This window comes from Macrobrachium rosenbergii, chromosome 23, assembly GCF_040412425.1.
Source record: "Macrobrachium rosenbergii isolate ZJJX-2024 chromosome 23, ASM4041242v1, whole genome shotgun sequence".
Classification (NCBI taxonomy): Eukaryota; Metazoa; Arthropoda; class Malacostraca; order Decapoda; family Palaemonidae; genus Macrobrachium; species Macrobrachium rosenbergii.
In genome coordinates, this window is record NC_089763.1 from 18213159 (window position 1) to 18231280 (window position 18122).

Genomic DNA, 18122 nt, shown 5'->3' on the forward strand with positions numbered 1-18122 from the left:
GACAAAATTTACAGACAACAGGAAGCAGACCGCTACAGTGCCTTTCTGCAAATGCTATAGCCCCCTCGTACAGCAAGCAACCACAGGAAGCCCCAGTGTGCCTTCAACACCTTCAGTTCTTACTTCACCTCAAAAGGGTGCAGTGACCCTGTTATTACCCCCTCCACAGAAACCACCCACCTCCCCACTTTGCCCAGATGTGACTTTTCAATTTTTGGGAATGGCAACGTCGATGGGACAATTATTCAGTCATGGTGGATCTGCCCAAGTTACACAGAGAAACAATTAATCCAGATGAGGATGTACCTTGCCTTGGGGAGACATTGGATCCTCGAGCACACTCTAGACACCAGATTAAGTGTCGACAAAGTTTTGGATGCCCTTCAAGAACATATCAAGAGCCTCCACAACGAGTACAGTATGTTGTAGGGAGCTGCTCACCAGCAAACAGTTAGAAGGGAGAGTCTTTTTCAGATGTAAGACTCAAGAACAGTGCATAAGAAGTAGATATCTGTCCTGGTAGATCTTCAGTTTGTGAGCAAACCCAGATGAAGACAATCCTCATGGGAGTCAGGGAAGAAGAACTGACTGAGAAACTCAGCCCTCAACACCAATGCCTCTCTATAGGATATTATCAACTAGCGTCACACCTATGAGGCCACTTCTGCAATTTGTGCTTTACCCTCTCAAACCACAAGAAGTAGAAGAAACATGGAAAGGGTACCACCCCTACCACACCATGCATGGATCCACAAAGAAGTTTCCAGCAGCAGACAGCACTGGCAGCAACTGTGCCCACAAGGGGCATTGGGCGAAGGCACAGAGGTGCCCCGCCAGATAGGTCCAGTGCTGCCACTGCAACCGACAGGGACATTACAATAAGTGCTGCCAGAAGAAGATAAGGGGTGCCAAACAACTAGCCACTTCCAGGGCCCAGCCTACACCACCCTTTCTGGACAAGAATCCTAGCTGTCATCGGATGGCAAGACCCTCTTCTATCGAGACACCACAGCCAATCTCCGTTTCCCCTCTCGTATAGCGACATCACATCCAAGATTCAGATGTTGCCAGACATAAGTGCTAACATTTCTGTTATGGGCTCTCAGCATCTTGACCTCATGCACATTCCAAGAAGCGCACTACAACCCCCACCAGTTACTGAGATGTTCACTGCAGATGGCTCTAGGATGTCACCTGCCTTAGGATCCTTCACAGCCACTCTCACCTTAGCTGAGAGATCCTGTTCAGCAAGGATCCAAGTCCATGAAGGAGTCTGAACACCACTGCTGTCATATAGCCACTGCAAAGAGTTGGCCATTGTTCTGCCAAAGCTTCCCAGACCTATTCTGGATGCTACCCATGGAAACCAACACCACTGCTGTCATATAGCCACTGCAAAGAGTTGGCCATTGTTCTGCCAAAGCTTCCCAGACCTATTCTGGATACTACCCATGTCAATAGGTTTCCAGAGCTGGCTCTTCATGCCACCACATCGCCTGCTGAAGCCAGAGACTTTTTTCTATATAGAAAAAGAGAGTTCAAGGACGTGCTGATCCCCAAGGAAGAACTGCAGAAAGCCCAACTCAAGCCGATGGAAGGACCCCCAATGCAAATCCATCTCAAGGAAGAAGCCATGCCTTTCACCACCAACACACCTCACCAGATACCATATGCCTTCCGGGAACAAGTCAAGGCAAAGCTCAAGTTCATGGTAGATCAGGGTACCATTAAGTGGGCTGGAGACGAACCCTCAGACTGGTGTCACCCACACGTCGTAGTACCTAAGGACAAAGGTGTTTGATTCACTGTTGACCTCAAGAACCTCAACAGTCAAGTAAAACACCCAACCCACTGTCACCCTCACCGTTGTCCCGAAGGCCAAGTTCTTCACCACTGCAGATGCAAGTGCAAGTGCAGAAGAGGATCAAAAGTTAACCACATCCATCAAACCATATGCCCTTGGAATTGCAGAGGTCCAATGGGATTTGCAGACCCACAAGACACCTACTGTCTTCGAGGAGACAAGGATCTGCAAGGTCTCGAGAATTGCGTCAAGGTAGTCAACAACATCCTGTTGTTCAACAAGGGTTTCCCCAGCCATCTACGCCGAATCCAAATATTAACAAGGTGCCCTTGTTGTGATCGCTGCCTCCAGCGTTACCTTCTGCAGATTTTGGATCTCCAAAGACAGCATTTCAGTGGACCTCGACAAAGTAGCAACAATCAAGGACTTCCCTATGCTGAATCTTTGTTCATTTATGGGGTTAGTGAACCAATTGGCCGACTTTAAGCCCAAAATAGCTAACGCAGCTCAGCCTCTCAGACCCCTAAGCATGCATACAGATTGTGGATCAGGATGGAGCATTTCACCAAGTGAAGACTGCCTTGGCTACCCCACCAGTCCTTGGCTCTTTTAATCCAGCCCTCCCAGTTATCTTACAGACCGACACTTCTCGACTCAACGGACTAGGACATGCCCTCCGAAAGGACCACGGAAATGGAGGACTTAATACAGTGTGGCTCTTGTTTCTTCACAGACACTGAGATATACCATGCTACAATCGAGTTGCAGATGTTAGCCATAACCTGGGCTATGTCCAAATGCAAACTGTACCTGATAGGCCTCCAACATTTTATGTTGATGACAGACCATTGCCCACTAGTGCCAATTTTCATCCATTACACTCCGGATGTTGTCGAGAAAGCCTGTTTGCAACTTCTCAAGGACAAAATCTCAATGTGTCTTAACATCCATGAGGCATGCTGGAAAGCAACTCAGCATACCCAATACCCTTTCGTGTGCCTCTGTCAGCCAGTTCACACCACAGGACGTAACTGACTGTGTTGAGGCTCGGCCATACATCAGGACCATCGCCACCGATCATGCATTAGCTCAAGAGGATGACGCCTGAACCCAGGACACCAACAAGACTATTGAAGATCTTCACGCTTCAGTGAGGGAGTACCCGTCGTACATCCATCTTGAAGACTGCGTGCTCTCAGGATTTCCCACCAATCATTACAACTTACATAATTCATTGCTCCCATTCTGGAAACCATGGGACAGCCTCTCAGTTGACGCTGAACTCGTACTTTGTGCAGAATGGATTGTAGTTCCTGCACCCTTCACTGTCGTACTCTATCATGACTCCATGACCGTCACAGGAATAGAACCCACAAAGCAACAGGCACAACAGACTGTTTACTGGCCAGGAATCAACTCTGACATCACAAGTACTTGTCCTAGCTTGCGACGTTTTACAACCCAGCCTCCAGCAGAAACCTCTTCAAAATGACGACCACCCTACTAGGCCCTTCAAGTCTGTGTCAGCAGACTTCTTCAATGTCACAGGGAAGTCATTCCTTGTAACCGCCAGGCTTTCTGGCTGGCCTGTGGTTGTCCCATGTTACAGTGACACCACCACCTCTGCAACGATCAGGATCTTCTGCCTATATTCCAGGAAGGTCAGTGTTCCACTTCACCTCAGGACCAATGGTGGGCCTCAATTCACCAGCTGTGAATTCGGGGATTTCATAAAGCGGTGGGGAGTAAATCATCTCGTTACTTTCCCCACTATCCACAGTCGAATGGCCATGCCAAGGCCGCTGTGAAGCATCTTGTACAGAAGACAGGACCTTCCAGCAACATCAAGTGTGAAGACTTTGGCCGTGGCCTCTTGGAGTTATGGAAACTTCATGGGCTGCTCCCCAGCACAAATCCTATATGGCCACCCACTTCGCTCCTGTGTGCCTGCTCATCCTCGGTCATTCTTGCAGGAATAGCTCGAGAAAGCCGAGGACTGCGATCACTGTGCTACTGCCAGAGCCGAACTTGTACAAAAGTCATAAAATCAACATGCACATCCCCTACCCAGGCTAGAAGTTGGACAGTCAGTCACGACCCAGGATCTGACTCCTCACCGCTGGGACAAGGTTGGGATCATCATGAGCCATGGCAGGTCAAGGGACTATGAAGTATGTCTCCCCAGCTGACAAGTATACTTGACGACATCCTATACCCCATGTAGATCTCCCAGGTTTTCCAGATGAAGAACCAGCTTGAGATGGGACTACAAGTGTGAAGGCGGGAGGGAGGTGTAGATACTATAATCTATATGTAACATATATTTGTCACTGTATAACATTGTATATTGATAAGTGGCAACTGCATTCTTGCCTCACATGTATGTTGATAAGTGGAAACTGAAAACATTCAAATCCAGTGCCTAGCAGTATGCCACTTCCCCTCTCCGAGTTTGGTGGCTCTCACGTCCTTGTTACATTTTAACCTTACCTAATAAAGAACCTACATTTTATATAATCTTGTTTCACGTCTCATCCCAACCAACAGTTTTCTTTTTTTACCTGTTTTTGTATAATTTCAGGTTCCTCTTCAAACTAGATGAATTAGTCTTAAGGTTCTGTGAGCAAGCCCTCTTCCTAGAACTTGCTGTCATGAGAAGGCAACTATATCCCTGAAGATTGGAGCTTAATGAGAAAAAGCATGCAGGAGGGGGATGTGTCCTTATTCTGACACAGGTAACCTTTCAATGCTTGAGCAAAGCAAAGAAGAAACTCGGATAACAAATGCAAGACTAGGACAGCCGGCGAAGGGCAAGACAGTGAAATCCTACATTCCTGAAGATTGTGTACTGGCCACAAAATTTGATCAAGCCCAGAGCAGACCAGTTCCTACTATAACGTCCGACAGGGCATCTCTCGGATCCATCCATCAAATCTTGGCAGGTAGTGATGTTACCTGATGTTACTGGAGAAAGCAATGCAAAAATGGATTAAACTTAGACAACACCTATCCATCTCGATCCTCGTACAGGGGGAAAAATCTCCTGAACTGTCTCTTCACATCCCCAAACAGGTGACCTCCATTGAAGAATCAGGTCAGACTACTTTTGGTTGACTTGCAATCCCAGGTATTGATAAAGCTCTAAAGAAAACTTCAAAATGACACAGAAGTCCTGAATGGGAGTAGGCCAAGTCTGGAGGCCTTCAAAGGACTCTCTTGGCTAGTTGAGGGTCTTCTCTGCTTCTGCCGCATGGATGTTTCATGACCTTCATGACCTCTTCTTTACAGCTGCAAGACTTGAGGGCCTCTTCAGTATTGGAAGGACAGTCTGCCTTCACAAGTCTTGTAGTTCTTCCAGATCTAAAAGTTCTCAAGGTTGTGATTCACATCACTTAGAATTCTGTGCAGGATGCATTTGATTGTTGGATGAACAGTGCCTCATATAAATGCATTAAAGCTTCAAGCCATCTTCCTTGGCCTATGAGCATTCCTAATGTGTTTAGAGAGCTGCAACTTCATGGTCATTTCTGATAGCATGACTAAAAGATAAATTCCTTAATAAATCAGAAAGCACCCATATGTAAACTGACACCCTGAACAGGCAGCGCAAGATTCTGCTTTTGGAGTGGTTGCTCAGCATGAACATTCTCAAGGTAACTTGGCAAATGGTAGGGGCCTGACTAATAGGTCTGTTTGCATTAATGCTTAATCACATACTGTTGCTGTATTATACCCACAAGCCAGATCTGGCCACAAGCTGACACACACGATGCTACAAGCATAAGGTGGATAGATTTATTTGCCTTTGCTCCCTTCAGCCTCTCGTAAAGTTACAGACCAAACAGGAATGGCTCCAAGACCTTCTGGACCTTGTCTCAGATTCCCACAGTTCTCTTTCATAACAAGAAATTTCACTATCTAGCTTAACGTGTAAGAAAAAAATACAAGCATCATGATGGAAATTAAGTTAATTCTATAAAAAAAAATTCTCAAAACCAAAACTTATCTGGAAGGCATCAAGGAAAGCAGTCAACAGTGTCACCCCACCTGAGACACTGATCTGCCCATGCATGAGTAGTACTACCTGAGACACAGCCTGTAGTACTACTCATGCATGGGCAGATCAGACTGTACTTTTAGGCAAGAGGGATTGAAGCTTCTGGGATAATTCTGTGTCTATGAAAGTGGGCAAGTTATGATAAGTAATATGTTTGTTTTGAAACTAATTTAACTACTGGATAAACAATTTACAATTAAACGGACACTCAAAAATCTTACTGTGAGGATTTTATCTATAGAAAATTTAACATAAAAACTGCTTCTTCTGATAGTGTAGTTAGGTGATAACAAATCAGAAATATTTTTGTTTCAGATACATTAAAGAAAGATCTGCCCTATATGTTTTTAACCAAAACTATCTCCCTGTAAAAGAGAATATACAGCATCTAAAACACATACCTGCTCTACAATGTGGACTGTGTTTGATCCAACTGGAACAGATATGCGTCTGTGTTGGTCTGCATGGCTATCAACTTCAGTAAGTTCTGCTTTTGTGTCTGGATTACCTTCAACAAGGACAGTACTTGTATCTGAAAATAAGGACAAAACAGGATATATGAATAATATTAATAGACTACGATTTCCAAAATTCATAGCTATTATACCATCAAGTAAGAAATAAATGTTTTTGCCATTACAGTAAACCCCCCTTATTCGTGGTCTCATGATTTGCAGATTTCTCTATGGAACATATATACGCATTATTCGCTGAAAATCTGCCAATTCATGTTATTTTTCACTGAGAAATATTCACTAATTACTGTATTTTCATGTAATTTTCATGACTAAATGCACTTTTTGTGATAAAACTATTAAAATACTCAGGTAGTGCTCGGGTTATGATAGTTCACCCTACGATAACTCAATTTTGCAACGGGGTAAGCAATTAATGCAGATACGACAACATTTATAAAATTTCCTGCGGGTGCAGGCAGCAGTGCACAACCAGGCAGCAAGAAAGACCAAATTACAATAGACCAGCTTCTTTTCCTCCAACTCTTTATCCCATCTTCACGTTAAAAAAGTAACAGAGAATGATAAAAGTACTGTATTGTTAGTAACGTTATACTCTTGTGTAAATGCATAAAGCCATAAACAACCGAACGAGAAACTGTTGTTTTGTTTATCACCGGATCGGATAACAACAGCCCTTTTGCTTGTACTTCAACCATTGCACGGTAATACACAATTACCGTAGGTTATAGTACAAATGACATTAAGTAGAATAGGATTGATATATTTTTACATTATAACCTTATTTGGAGATCAGCAAAGAAATATACTGCTAAATTTATGCTGCAAGTTGTAGCTGAAGCTGAAAAAACAATGTTCAAGCTGCTAATAACTATAAATTATCGTGCATAGGCAACATGGATGAAACTCGAGTGTAATTAAAATTGGAGAGAAAGTATTTCAATCAAAACTACTGGGCATGAAAGAATACATTTCTGATATTTTTATGATGATAAACGATAAATGTGTAAAGCTTGCATTACGATGAAATGAAGTCAAAATAGCGAACGGAATCTTGATTTTTTACACAAAACAAACGCCCCCAAACGGCCAACGTCATCTATTAACGAAAAAAATAGCTAAATTAATTTCACAACGAGACGTATTTAAGTTATATTTCAGCTTAAAAACACTTCGTACAGTATAACGAAAAAAAAATAATCTTGCCCCATATAAATAAAGTATCTAGAGATTCATTTACGCTAATTAGAAGGAAGAAAAGCGCTCTGAACCGAGTTAAATGCGACGAAATAAACTTACCGCGTAAACATTTCCAAACAAAAACATTGATCGCTATGATTGCAATTTATAATACAAAAGTAATATAAGAATATATACAATATTATTGGATCCAGTGAATTATGGAATAACATTTTAAAAGATCCATGGAAAAGATGCATATTTGTTATGTTAATGTTTTGTGAATATAGAGTACAGTATAATGTATGCTACGCTACTGTATATGCCTATGATATACCATAGTGTAGGCTAAGCTAATTCTTATTTGTTATTCAATTTCTCTTTATACTGAATTATCATGTCACTCTGCATGAACCTCCACAATTAGCTGATATTAATAATCACTATACCGTGTATGTATAGCGTATATTTTATAGTGTAGGGTAGGCACCATACATGTATACATGGCACCAAATACCCTAGTGTAGGCTAGGCTATATTCAGATAATTTTCAACAAATGATGGGTTTCTTTGAACTCAAACCCATCGTAAGTAGGATAATACCTGTATAAGCATTTTAGTGCTTTTGGTGGTTGAACTATCAAAACAGGCAGTTCTAAGTGTTTTTAGAAGGGTTCTAAGTATTCGAGGGGTTCTAGCTATTCGCTGAGGGGTGTGGTACACATCCCCCCGCGAATAGGGGGGGTTTACTGTATATTTAGTAATAAATCCTTCAACAGAAACTTTGATATATGACTTACTTTCCATTCTTTATAATCTATCATACATAATAACTGTAGTAATGTATAACTTCACTGAGTCAAGTGTTTTTTAAAAACTGTCATAGAAACACTTTTTCCATAAATTTTTTTATACCTAAGAAGGTTTTTAAATTGCAGCACATGAGTTTAAAGAGGCCTAGGCTTCCATAGGTTAGTCACCTTAATTAAGAAAAATATGCCTGATACTACCTCCAATAATAGCCGTTTCACCCTCTTCACTAACAAAGGTGTGTGGAGGTCCAATGTGAGGCAGTATAAAGGCAGGTTGACCATCAATTGTGATCTGATATGCAGATGGAGGAGCCTGAGATGATGAGAGGCCTGGGGCTGTTGCTGTGACTGTGACTGGTCCATCGCTGATTGACGAGGGAACACCTTCAGAATTCTGGAAATAAAGCAAAAAATAACGCATGGTTTCCAACAATACAAATTAAAATTTAATATATACTTGTAAAACTCTTATTATACTCCCGCTATACTACCTGGTATGTGATATTTTATAGTTCCTTGTTGGATAGGTTGGTATAGTTCTCGGCTAGCACTCTGCTGGGCCCGCGCTCGAGTCTTTGGCTGGCCAATGAAGAATTAGAAGAATTTATTTCTGGTGACAAAAATTAATTTCTCGGTATAATGTGGTTCGGATTCCACAATAAGCTTTAGGTTCTGTTGCTAGGTAACCAATTGGTTCTTAGCCACATAAAATAAGTCTACTCCTTTGGGCCAGCCCTGTGAGAGCTGTTAATCAGCTCAGTGGTCTGGTTAAACTAAGGTATACTTAACTTTAACTACCCAGAATCCAAGTACTGTAGTCAATCAAAAGGCTACAGAAATCTACTGTCAATGCTACTCCAGTGAAAGCATATGCAAAATAAAATACATGCAGAGTGGATATAGGAATTCCATGTAAAATACAAGATCTGAATTTATGGAGCACACACAGTTTCGAGTTTGCCTTATGTTATGCGTTAGATAATTGCCAGAACCTTTCGAGTCTGCCATATGTGGTGCATTAGATACTAGCCAGAACCCTAAAAGCCCAAGGCTCCAACAGGAAAAGCAGCCAAGCCAGGAAAATACAAAAAAGTAAAGAAAACTAAATGTGCACATTAAGAGAAATAAATATAAATATGGCTCATTAGATTATTCATGTCAACCTACTAAACAAAAAGGCACTTGCACATAGTTTGTGCTATTGCCATTCTAACAATTCAAATACATGATTAACAAGACCAATCCATAACTTGATACTACAAACTCAGTCACTTACGATGCAAAGGCAGATCATTCTTGATGATTTTTTAAGTTATCCTTTTGACCCTTGAGGGTATTATTTCCACTTTTTAATACACCAAAATCAAAACAAGAATTCTTGTTTCAATTTAAACACCACCAGACTGAGTAACATAGCATTATGGGTAATGTAACAGACTGCATCCCAATAAAATATTGCTTATCACTGCTGGCTTTGGACCGACAGGATATATCCATAAATTAAAATGTTATTCCTCTTTCTAACTCCCTTAACTGCTTCAGATAGCTGACATGAAGTTTACGAATGCCAATTTAACTTTCTAAGAGGACATGAACCACAAATGGTTAAAAAGTAACAAGATAAGACATATTAAGTTGGCTATGGAATAGGATTGTGCTCACAGTACCGTAGTCTTTGCATTTCAAATACTCCAAGAACATACACATCCTATATGGATGTCATATGTATTTGGAATAACTGCTTACTCAAGATTTTGACACTGGGTTGCAATTTACTGGGTGGAAATACAACTCTAAAGCAAGTACTATTCCTTTTACCTTTTTGAGTAAGTGTTTGAATCATTTTAGTACAGTTAAAAGAAAGAAAAACCTGAACTATTGTGCAGCATATAGACACAAGCCAATGGCTATTGAATCATGGTAACAAGATGGTTAACTGGTGGAGATGGGGGTGAGAGTGGGTAACCCCTCACTTTCTCCCTTGGCACTTCACTCTTACCTCTGGCTGCAGGGACAGAGCTGGGCAGTTACGGTGGGTACAACCTATATAAAAGGCTCTGGTTTGTATACCTATGAAGAATACAAATTGCTTCAAAAATTTATTCACCCCTGTGGGGATACAACCATCAGCTTCTATATTAAGAGACTTACCCCTTCCCTTAGGAGGGGTTAGGCCCTGCCAGAATCTGGAGTTGGATTCCACACAGAAATGTCATGCTCCATGCCGTACATGCAAGCAAGGGATACCATGACTCCTGTAACCTCCTACTGGTTTTGTGAATAATAATTATAATAGTAACATTCTTTATTTCAGCTCAGGGTCATATACATGGAATATACAAAGTAGACAGTACAATACACACAATCCAGATAAATGAGATAGGTTGACCAGAGCAGTAGCGCCCTAAGCCTAAGAACCATGAAATGAGAGGGAACTTGAGTAAGGAACCATGACATCCCCCATGGGAGTTGACAAGATAGTGGGAAGCTTTATTCTGGCTATTACCATATAATGGGTTCAGAAAAAAATTCTTAACATGGCCAGAGAGGAATTGTAAGACCGCTTGATAACCTCAACAAGCTATACAGAAAGGGTGTTCCTGGACACAAACTTCTCACACCTACCTGTACAAAAGAAAAGTCTCCTACACTCTGGCCTCAAGAAGTGAGGTATTTTCAGATAGTGCTTAATAGAGCAGACCAGTCACAACAGAACCTCATCTGGGTCTCCACCAATGAAATCTTGGGTGGGATGGGATGGAGAAAAACTACAATTTCTCCTCTGGAACCGATGGGTTATGAGTCTTAGCTATGAACTATGGGACGAAAAAGAAAAAGAGGGAACCTCTCTTTAAAATACTGAATGAGAAAAGACAAGCCAGGTAACTCCCCTACTCTCTTCATCGAGACAAAAGCCATGAGCAAAACAAGTCCTCAATATTAGGTCTCTGTCCAAGTAACTCGAAATATTCTGGTGGATCAGCTCAGTCACCAGGGTCAGGTTGTGGGGATGGAGTGGCTCCTACATCCATGAATAGAGGAGAGACTGTTCAAGATATGGGGGTCACCCATATTCAGTCTGTTTGCAACCAGACTGAACAGAAAACTCCAGTCCTCTGTTTCCTGGTTCCAGTCCCATGGGCAGAGATGGTGGATACATTCCAACATCCCTGGGACAATCTCCAAGGAGGCCTTGCAAGGCTTTGCAACACTAATGATATATCCCCACTCTGGGGGCCTAAGCTCCCGAGGAGGGCACGACCATTCAAAGTTTTGCATGACCATAGAACTCTACTGAGGTGGAGAGATCCAACCCCTTCAGTTTAAAAAACTGAGACATGGCAGAGTGATATCATGTCACTGCAGAAAGTGAGAGGTGCCTGTCTTGGTAAAGGGACACAAGGAAGTCTGCAACTGGCTGAGCAGATATTCTGAAAGAAGAGCAACCTCTTATATGACACCAATCACAAAAGATGGCCCACTTCCTTTGGTTCATGTTTGTGGAGGAACAACAAAGGTACCCAGACATCTGTCCTGCTACCCTGCAGGGAATGTCTCTCTCTTGCAGGATGCACTGGATAACCTCCATGCATGAAGCTGGTGACTAAACTACTAAATAGTTCTAACATAGGTGTGGCTGGCACAGGAGGGTGGGCCAGAGGGACAACTCACTAGGCAACTCAACCCGGAGTGTCAACAAAACTGCTTACCACTGTGTGTGGCCAACAAGAGTTACCCGAGTCATCCAAAGACCTGGGATGAAAAACACTGCAGATCACCCTGTGGAAAAGATTGGAAGGCAGGAAGGCATACACATCCAGATTGTCCCAGAGATGTTGGAATGTATCCTCCATCACTGCCCATGGGACCAGGGAACAGAGGACTGGAGTTTTCTGTTCAATCTGGTTGCAAACAGACTGAATATGAGGGACCCCAATATCTCGAACAATCTCTCCTCTATTCATGGATGTAGGAGCCACTCCATCCCCACAACCTGACCCTGATGACTAAGTCGATCCACCAGAATATTTTACCTGCCCAAAATGTATCTAGCTGATAGCTTGAAAAGCTGCACACTCATGAATCTGCAGTGCCTACTGGCACAGGGTCTGAGACAACATCCCTCCCTGTTTGTTGACCTAGGCAACTAAAGTTGTTTTGTCACTCATCAACAACACTGAGGGATCTTGTAATAATGCTTATAAGGCCAACTGAACAACTTACATTTCCTAGACAATGTGCAGATGCTGTGCGTGCTTCATCCAGACACCTGAAATTAACCCTCTGTTCTTCGTGTGTCCATAAACCGAAACATTTCTGGATGAGGGGAGCTCACTGGAATCTCTTAAGAGGTGTCTTGTGTTTCCCAAAATGGCCACTAAAGCAACTAAAGGTGGCTGCCCCCGTGAGGCCTGATTTTATCCAATGATGACAAATGCCCTAGGAACAACAGCCACAGCTGAGCAGGTTGTTCCTATTGTGAGAGGAGTTGCACCACAAATTCCTTGGGAATACTCAAACAAGAGGCCACCAGATAGGTTCTTAATGCTACAGAGTCCAAGAGTATACCCAGATACTTTATCTGCTACTTGGGGATGAGATAGGACTTCTACCAGTTGACCACTATTCCCAGATTGAGACAAAAAACCAGCATACAATCCCTGTCCTGCAGGAGGTGTTCCTGGAGGAAGTCAGGACTACCAATTGTCCATGTATTGCAGAATGCAAATGCCCTTCAAATGGGTCTAAGCCTCCAAACCCTGCATGCCTTCCCTGAGGAAATGACAGCTGTTAAAACCCAGAGACTGATTATCTATGACTTCTACGGTGCTTTCTGCAAATCTGAAGTTAGTTGGAAATAGTAATGGTGTCATAGAGGGATGAACACCCTTGAACAGGAGCCTGTATTTGTCCCAAAGGACTGATATGACCTGAAGATACACTCTCTGTTGCTGCCAGTTTGCCCAATGGCATGACAGGCAACCCCCTACACCTGGCAGAAGAGGAAGGAGATCGCCACTCTCAGCAACACCCTACCCCCTTACTTTTTCCCCCCTGCTGGACTGGCTGGAGATAGGACATATGGGCTGGAAGGACTCCCCACCTTTCTTGGAAGGAGAAACTGAGGCTCCTGTCTGGGCTTCTGAAGCTCAGGCTTCTTTGGTGAGCCAGATGAAGAAGGCTTTGCTGAACCTGAGGGATTAGTGACAAGTACCTTCACCCCCTGCAAGAATTTGTGGGACACAGAAAGGTTGAAGAAGGAATTCATGGAATCCCGCCTCTGAAGCTCAACCGTGGCCTCTACTTTCCCAGAGGAAAGTATAGAGGTGAGCCCAATGCCAAACTGTTTCGCAGTGAGAGACTACTCTCATGGGACACCTGCCTGAAGAACCGAGAGGATTCTATTTCTCCTACCATGAAGCAGGTTCACCCTTTAGTTGGTGACCTGGCATGTTGCAGCATTAAAAGAGAAGCCCTCTTGATGGAGTCTCTCAATGGGGGGGTTGTTTATCAGCTAGCAGATTGGTGCATCCAACCTTCGGGATACAGTATCTCCACTGCTGTAAGGTGGGAAGGGGAGGGGAAGAATTTGCTTTATATGCTGGAAGCAAGCGAACTTCCTGGCCCACAGATCAGGGCATTCAATTCCCTAAAAACACCATGAACTAACTGAGACTAAGTTAACCTGACCAATGATTGTGCCTCCAGGGTGCTGCTAAAGCCTAGCTCAGTAGACAAAACCATGGGAAGGCGAAGAGCCAAGGTCGCCTCGCCGAGATTCCTGTGCTCACAAACGTGCAAAATTACCTCTCAATAATAATGCTTAATGCTCTAGCTTTGCCTGAAGGGGTTCTGGAGAGAAGGTCCCTCAGGACCCAAAGGATCCCCAGAGGCATGACCAACCTCCTCTCCTGGAGAAAAGGCTTCTGCTCCCGAGTATGTCCAGCATTAGATGGACCCTCAAAGGGGAAGACAGACGAGACTCCCCAGGTTCACAGTCCAAATGGAATTTGGACCTTGATCCTAATGCCCCTCTGCTCCTACACTTGGTTGCAACCAAATAAGAAGCAGGAGGTTGCTCCTCCCTCTCACTCACCTCACATCCGCATGGCAAACCATGCCTTCGAGAGGTAGAAGAGGCCAAGGGAAATCTCTCCCTGAGCAGGGTGAAGAGTCCCCTATACATACCCCACAAAAGGCGAATATGAGGTAGAACCCATCCTTTTGCTTGATCATACATAGTAGGGGGACTGTGCACAGCCAGAAAAACAAACAGGTTGTAGATGACAGCACCTTTGTAACAAAACAGTGCTGTTTTGGGGGGATTACCCCCAGGATGCAATCCATACCTGGTCTACAGACCTGTTATGGAGGGATAGACACAGCCATCCTGATGTGAACTTGAGAATAAAGAGTGATCCAGCAAGGGGACAGTTCTCACATCCAAGTGGACATGTGTGGTGACAACAGCCTTGCCTGGGGGATTACTGTGTGGTGAACTGGTACCTCTGCTCTCTTGCTAAGAGGAAGTGAGAGTGGGAGAAGTCCACCTGGATATCTTACATAGCATCTTGAGTTTTCCTTTCTTCTTCCAGAGTAAGCAAGCCCAAGGACAAGAAGGAAGAGAAAGTAGCCAAGCTGGAAGAAGAAGACAACAAGGAAGGCAATGATGAAGAGGAAGAACAGCAAAAATGCTACTTCCTTTTCCTCTTAGACTTCTTACTTGCCTTTGACTCCAAAGGACTAATTGAGGTTAAAGTGGAAGTCACAACACCTGCAGGGTCAGTCAGCTACAGGTTAACGCAACTGCCACTGGAGGATCACCAGCAGCACAAGAGGCAACCATGTGAGCTGCAGAAGAAGCAGGTGTAGTTGGAAGAGGATTGACAGTTGGTGGCAAAAATGAACTGGAAGGATTCGGTGGCATCACCAGAGGAATGTTACCCCCAAAAGATCCTGGTGAAATCATCTTCGCTCTCTATCTCTTCTTTCCATACTTTCCCCCACTGCGGAGAGGACCAAGAAGCATATACTTCCCATTCTTGACCTGTATCTCTCAGGGCAGGGAATGAGAGCACTCCCTGTCCCTACAATAAGCACAGGAATCACATGGGTCAGCTGGTATGGGAGATGTGAAGTGACCGCAAGGTCACTCACAACCCCTACTGGCACTGGTCATGTTTTTTATCCATCCAATGAGAAACAACTCCACCAGATGTATGGAAAAGCAAAATAAATACAAAGTGCATACAAACGAGGGGAAAGAAAACAATGGTAGCAAGCTCCTCATCCAAATTCATGAATCCAGCTGAAGAAAGAGTGAGGAGGTATGAGGGAGGAGAGTGAGGGGTTACCCCTCTCACCCACATTTCCACTGCTTGACTACCTTCCCACCAAGGTTCAAAGACCATTCCAGCTTGCGCCGAAGGATACTCCTAATATAAAAGATGATGGTTACATCCCTGTGGGAACAAATTACAATAGCCATTATGAAAAAGACACCAGAAACTGCCCTATCTGTAACCAACACCATGGGAGTTTTTATATGAACATGTAATAATTATGTAAATAATTCACGTTGAATTGATTACACATAAAACAATATTTCAAATTAAAAAATTTATCAATAAAAGTGTTTTGAATTTCAAGGAGTAAATGAATCTGTGAGTACTCACTGAGTGAGTTAAAGTATCCAAATTTTGCTGGAGACTGCATAATCTGGAGGAACTTGTAACCTCAGCTGGTCCTTCAGTATCCAACAGGCTGCAGGGATACAGTAACAATCAGGCAAGTTTTTCACAGAGCAATCTTATGTATTTCAAATTTTCTTTAAGAATGAAGTGATCAAGAAAATACATTTTCATTCCCTTTTCCTTTTTCAGTAAAATTACAAGAGAAATAGTTCTAAATGAACAATTCTGTAAAAAACAGTTCTAACTAAATGTTGCACAGAACTCTAAAGAACAACACTAAACAATTTTCAGTAGAAAAATTTAAGGAATCATTTAATTCTGGTGCACAGAGATGATGTGCCCTCTGGCTCTAGATCTTGGTGTCAACAGTATTTCTCAGAAATGTAGGTCATTTAATAATAATTTTGTTATTTAATAATAGTCTCCACAATTATTTAACCATTGATAGTCACAAAAATTTATCTATAGAAAATGCTAAAATTGCATAGATATAATATTGTAATTTTTTTAATATGTACAAAATGTAAACAGACTATTCTTTGTTTTGTGAAGGGTCCTCTGGTTTATGGATATTTTTACATTTTTAATTACTATATATAATAGCTTAAAAAAAACTAAAATCAAAGGTTAAAAACTAATCTATAAAACCTTTGGAAAGTTAAGAGCAGGATTACAAAAGGTTTTTTCACTTTATCCTACAAAAATTAGTGACCACATGACATACTGCTACTGGGTGTAAATTAACTTAATGCAAAGTTTTAAAGATGTACTAACCTTAGATCATGCTGTTTCATGTGCCGACGCAAGGCAAATTTGGTGTTGAATTTCTTTTCGCAAGCTGAGCATGTAAATGAACGAGGACGGCGGTGTATTGTCTGGACATGATTCCTCTGAACAGACCTTGTCTTGAAAGAGGCTCCACAAACTTCACACAAGAAAGCACGCTCCTCAGAATGAGTTGCCTGAGGAAAAGCAAACAACTCAGAAAAGTTCTATGTATAATGTCAATATGCACAAATACTGATAAAACTGCTCAACTGTTCAGTATTTATACACAAAATGAAAAGTAAAGTACATAATCTGAGAATCCCAAGAATCATTACTGAAAAATTTATTACAATAAAAACGTTTAATACCTATACCTTGAAAAAAAGGAGAATAATACGCACATTACCAAAAAAAGGAGAATAATACGCACCTTACCACAAAGAAAAAATTCAAAGTACTGTACACAAAGTGTAAGGACCATCAACATCCTTGTATGCAGTTTTAAAATTTGCATATTTTATCATCATTCTCAAGTACATGGGAATTTCTTAAATACCAATTTATTGGGATGCAATTAGGTTAATCTTGAAATTATACATTCAACTCTTCATGAAAAGTCATAAGAGTTGTTCATCTGATTCCGAATACAAACAACTTGGGTTACTGTTTCTTTCTTCACCAATTTACAATTAAGTTACTTGGTACAATCTCACTAACGGTCAAAACTCACGTATCTCACGGGCTCACCATATGTAAATTATAATAATCTCACCATATGTTCTTTCAAGTATGCTGATGATCTACAAACTTTCTGGCAAATGGGGCAAATAAACCCATACGGTCCCACTTGCCCACTGCTATTATTCCCTACATTTTGATAGTGAGTCACATGATGCTGCCTGAAAAAAAAACAAATAACAGACTCTCAATTGCAACAAAATAAAAAATGTGTTGTCACTATATACAATTAATTTTTTGAGATATAACATTTTAACATTACACAAAAATGTATCAGTAAACTTCTGCAAAAGCATGCTGTTCAAAATTTCTCAGCTATTAATCTCAATCATTTAAAAATCTTTAATATTCTTATAAATGCAGAGGCTTACTTGAGGGCATCCTGTCTCTTGAAAGCTTTTCCACAGATATCACAGAGGAAAGGTCGGTGATTTTGATGAACATTTTTGATGTGTCGCAAGAAGTGCTCTCGTCGCATTGTCTTGTAAGAACACTGGAAAAAAAGGGGATTTTTAAATACAAAATTCTTTCATTCATATAGCAATAGTCCAGTAATTCAGGATGACATGCATCTATAATTTAACCATATCAAGA

The 18122-nt window shown here is 42.0% G+C and overlaps 1 protein-coding gene across 1 annotated transcript in view; it reads right to left on the reverse strand.

The window, feature by feature from the left end:
- The window catches only part of LOC136851327 (uncharacterized), a 55000-nt gene that overhangs the window by 7998 nt on the left and 28880 nt on the right, over positions 1-18122 (reverse strand). The window contains 6 exon segments of the mRNA XM_067125358.1: positions 6263-6393; positions 8527-8722; positions 16005-16092; positions 16797-16984; positions 17563-17689; positions 17900-18021. Coding sequence (XP_066981459.1) covers positions 6263-6393; positions 8527-8722; positions 16005-16092; positions 16797-16984; positions 17563-17689; positions 17900-18021 — 852 coding nt within the window.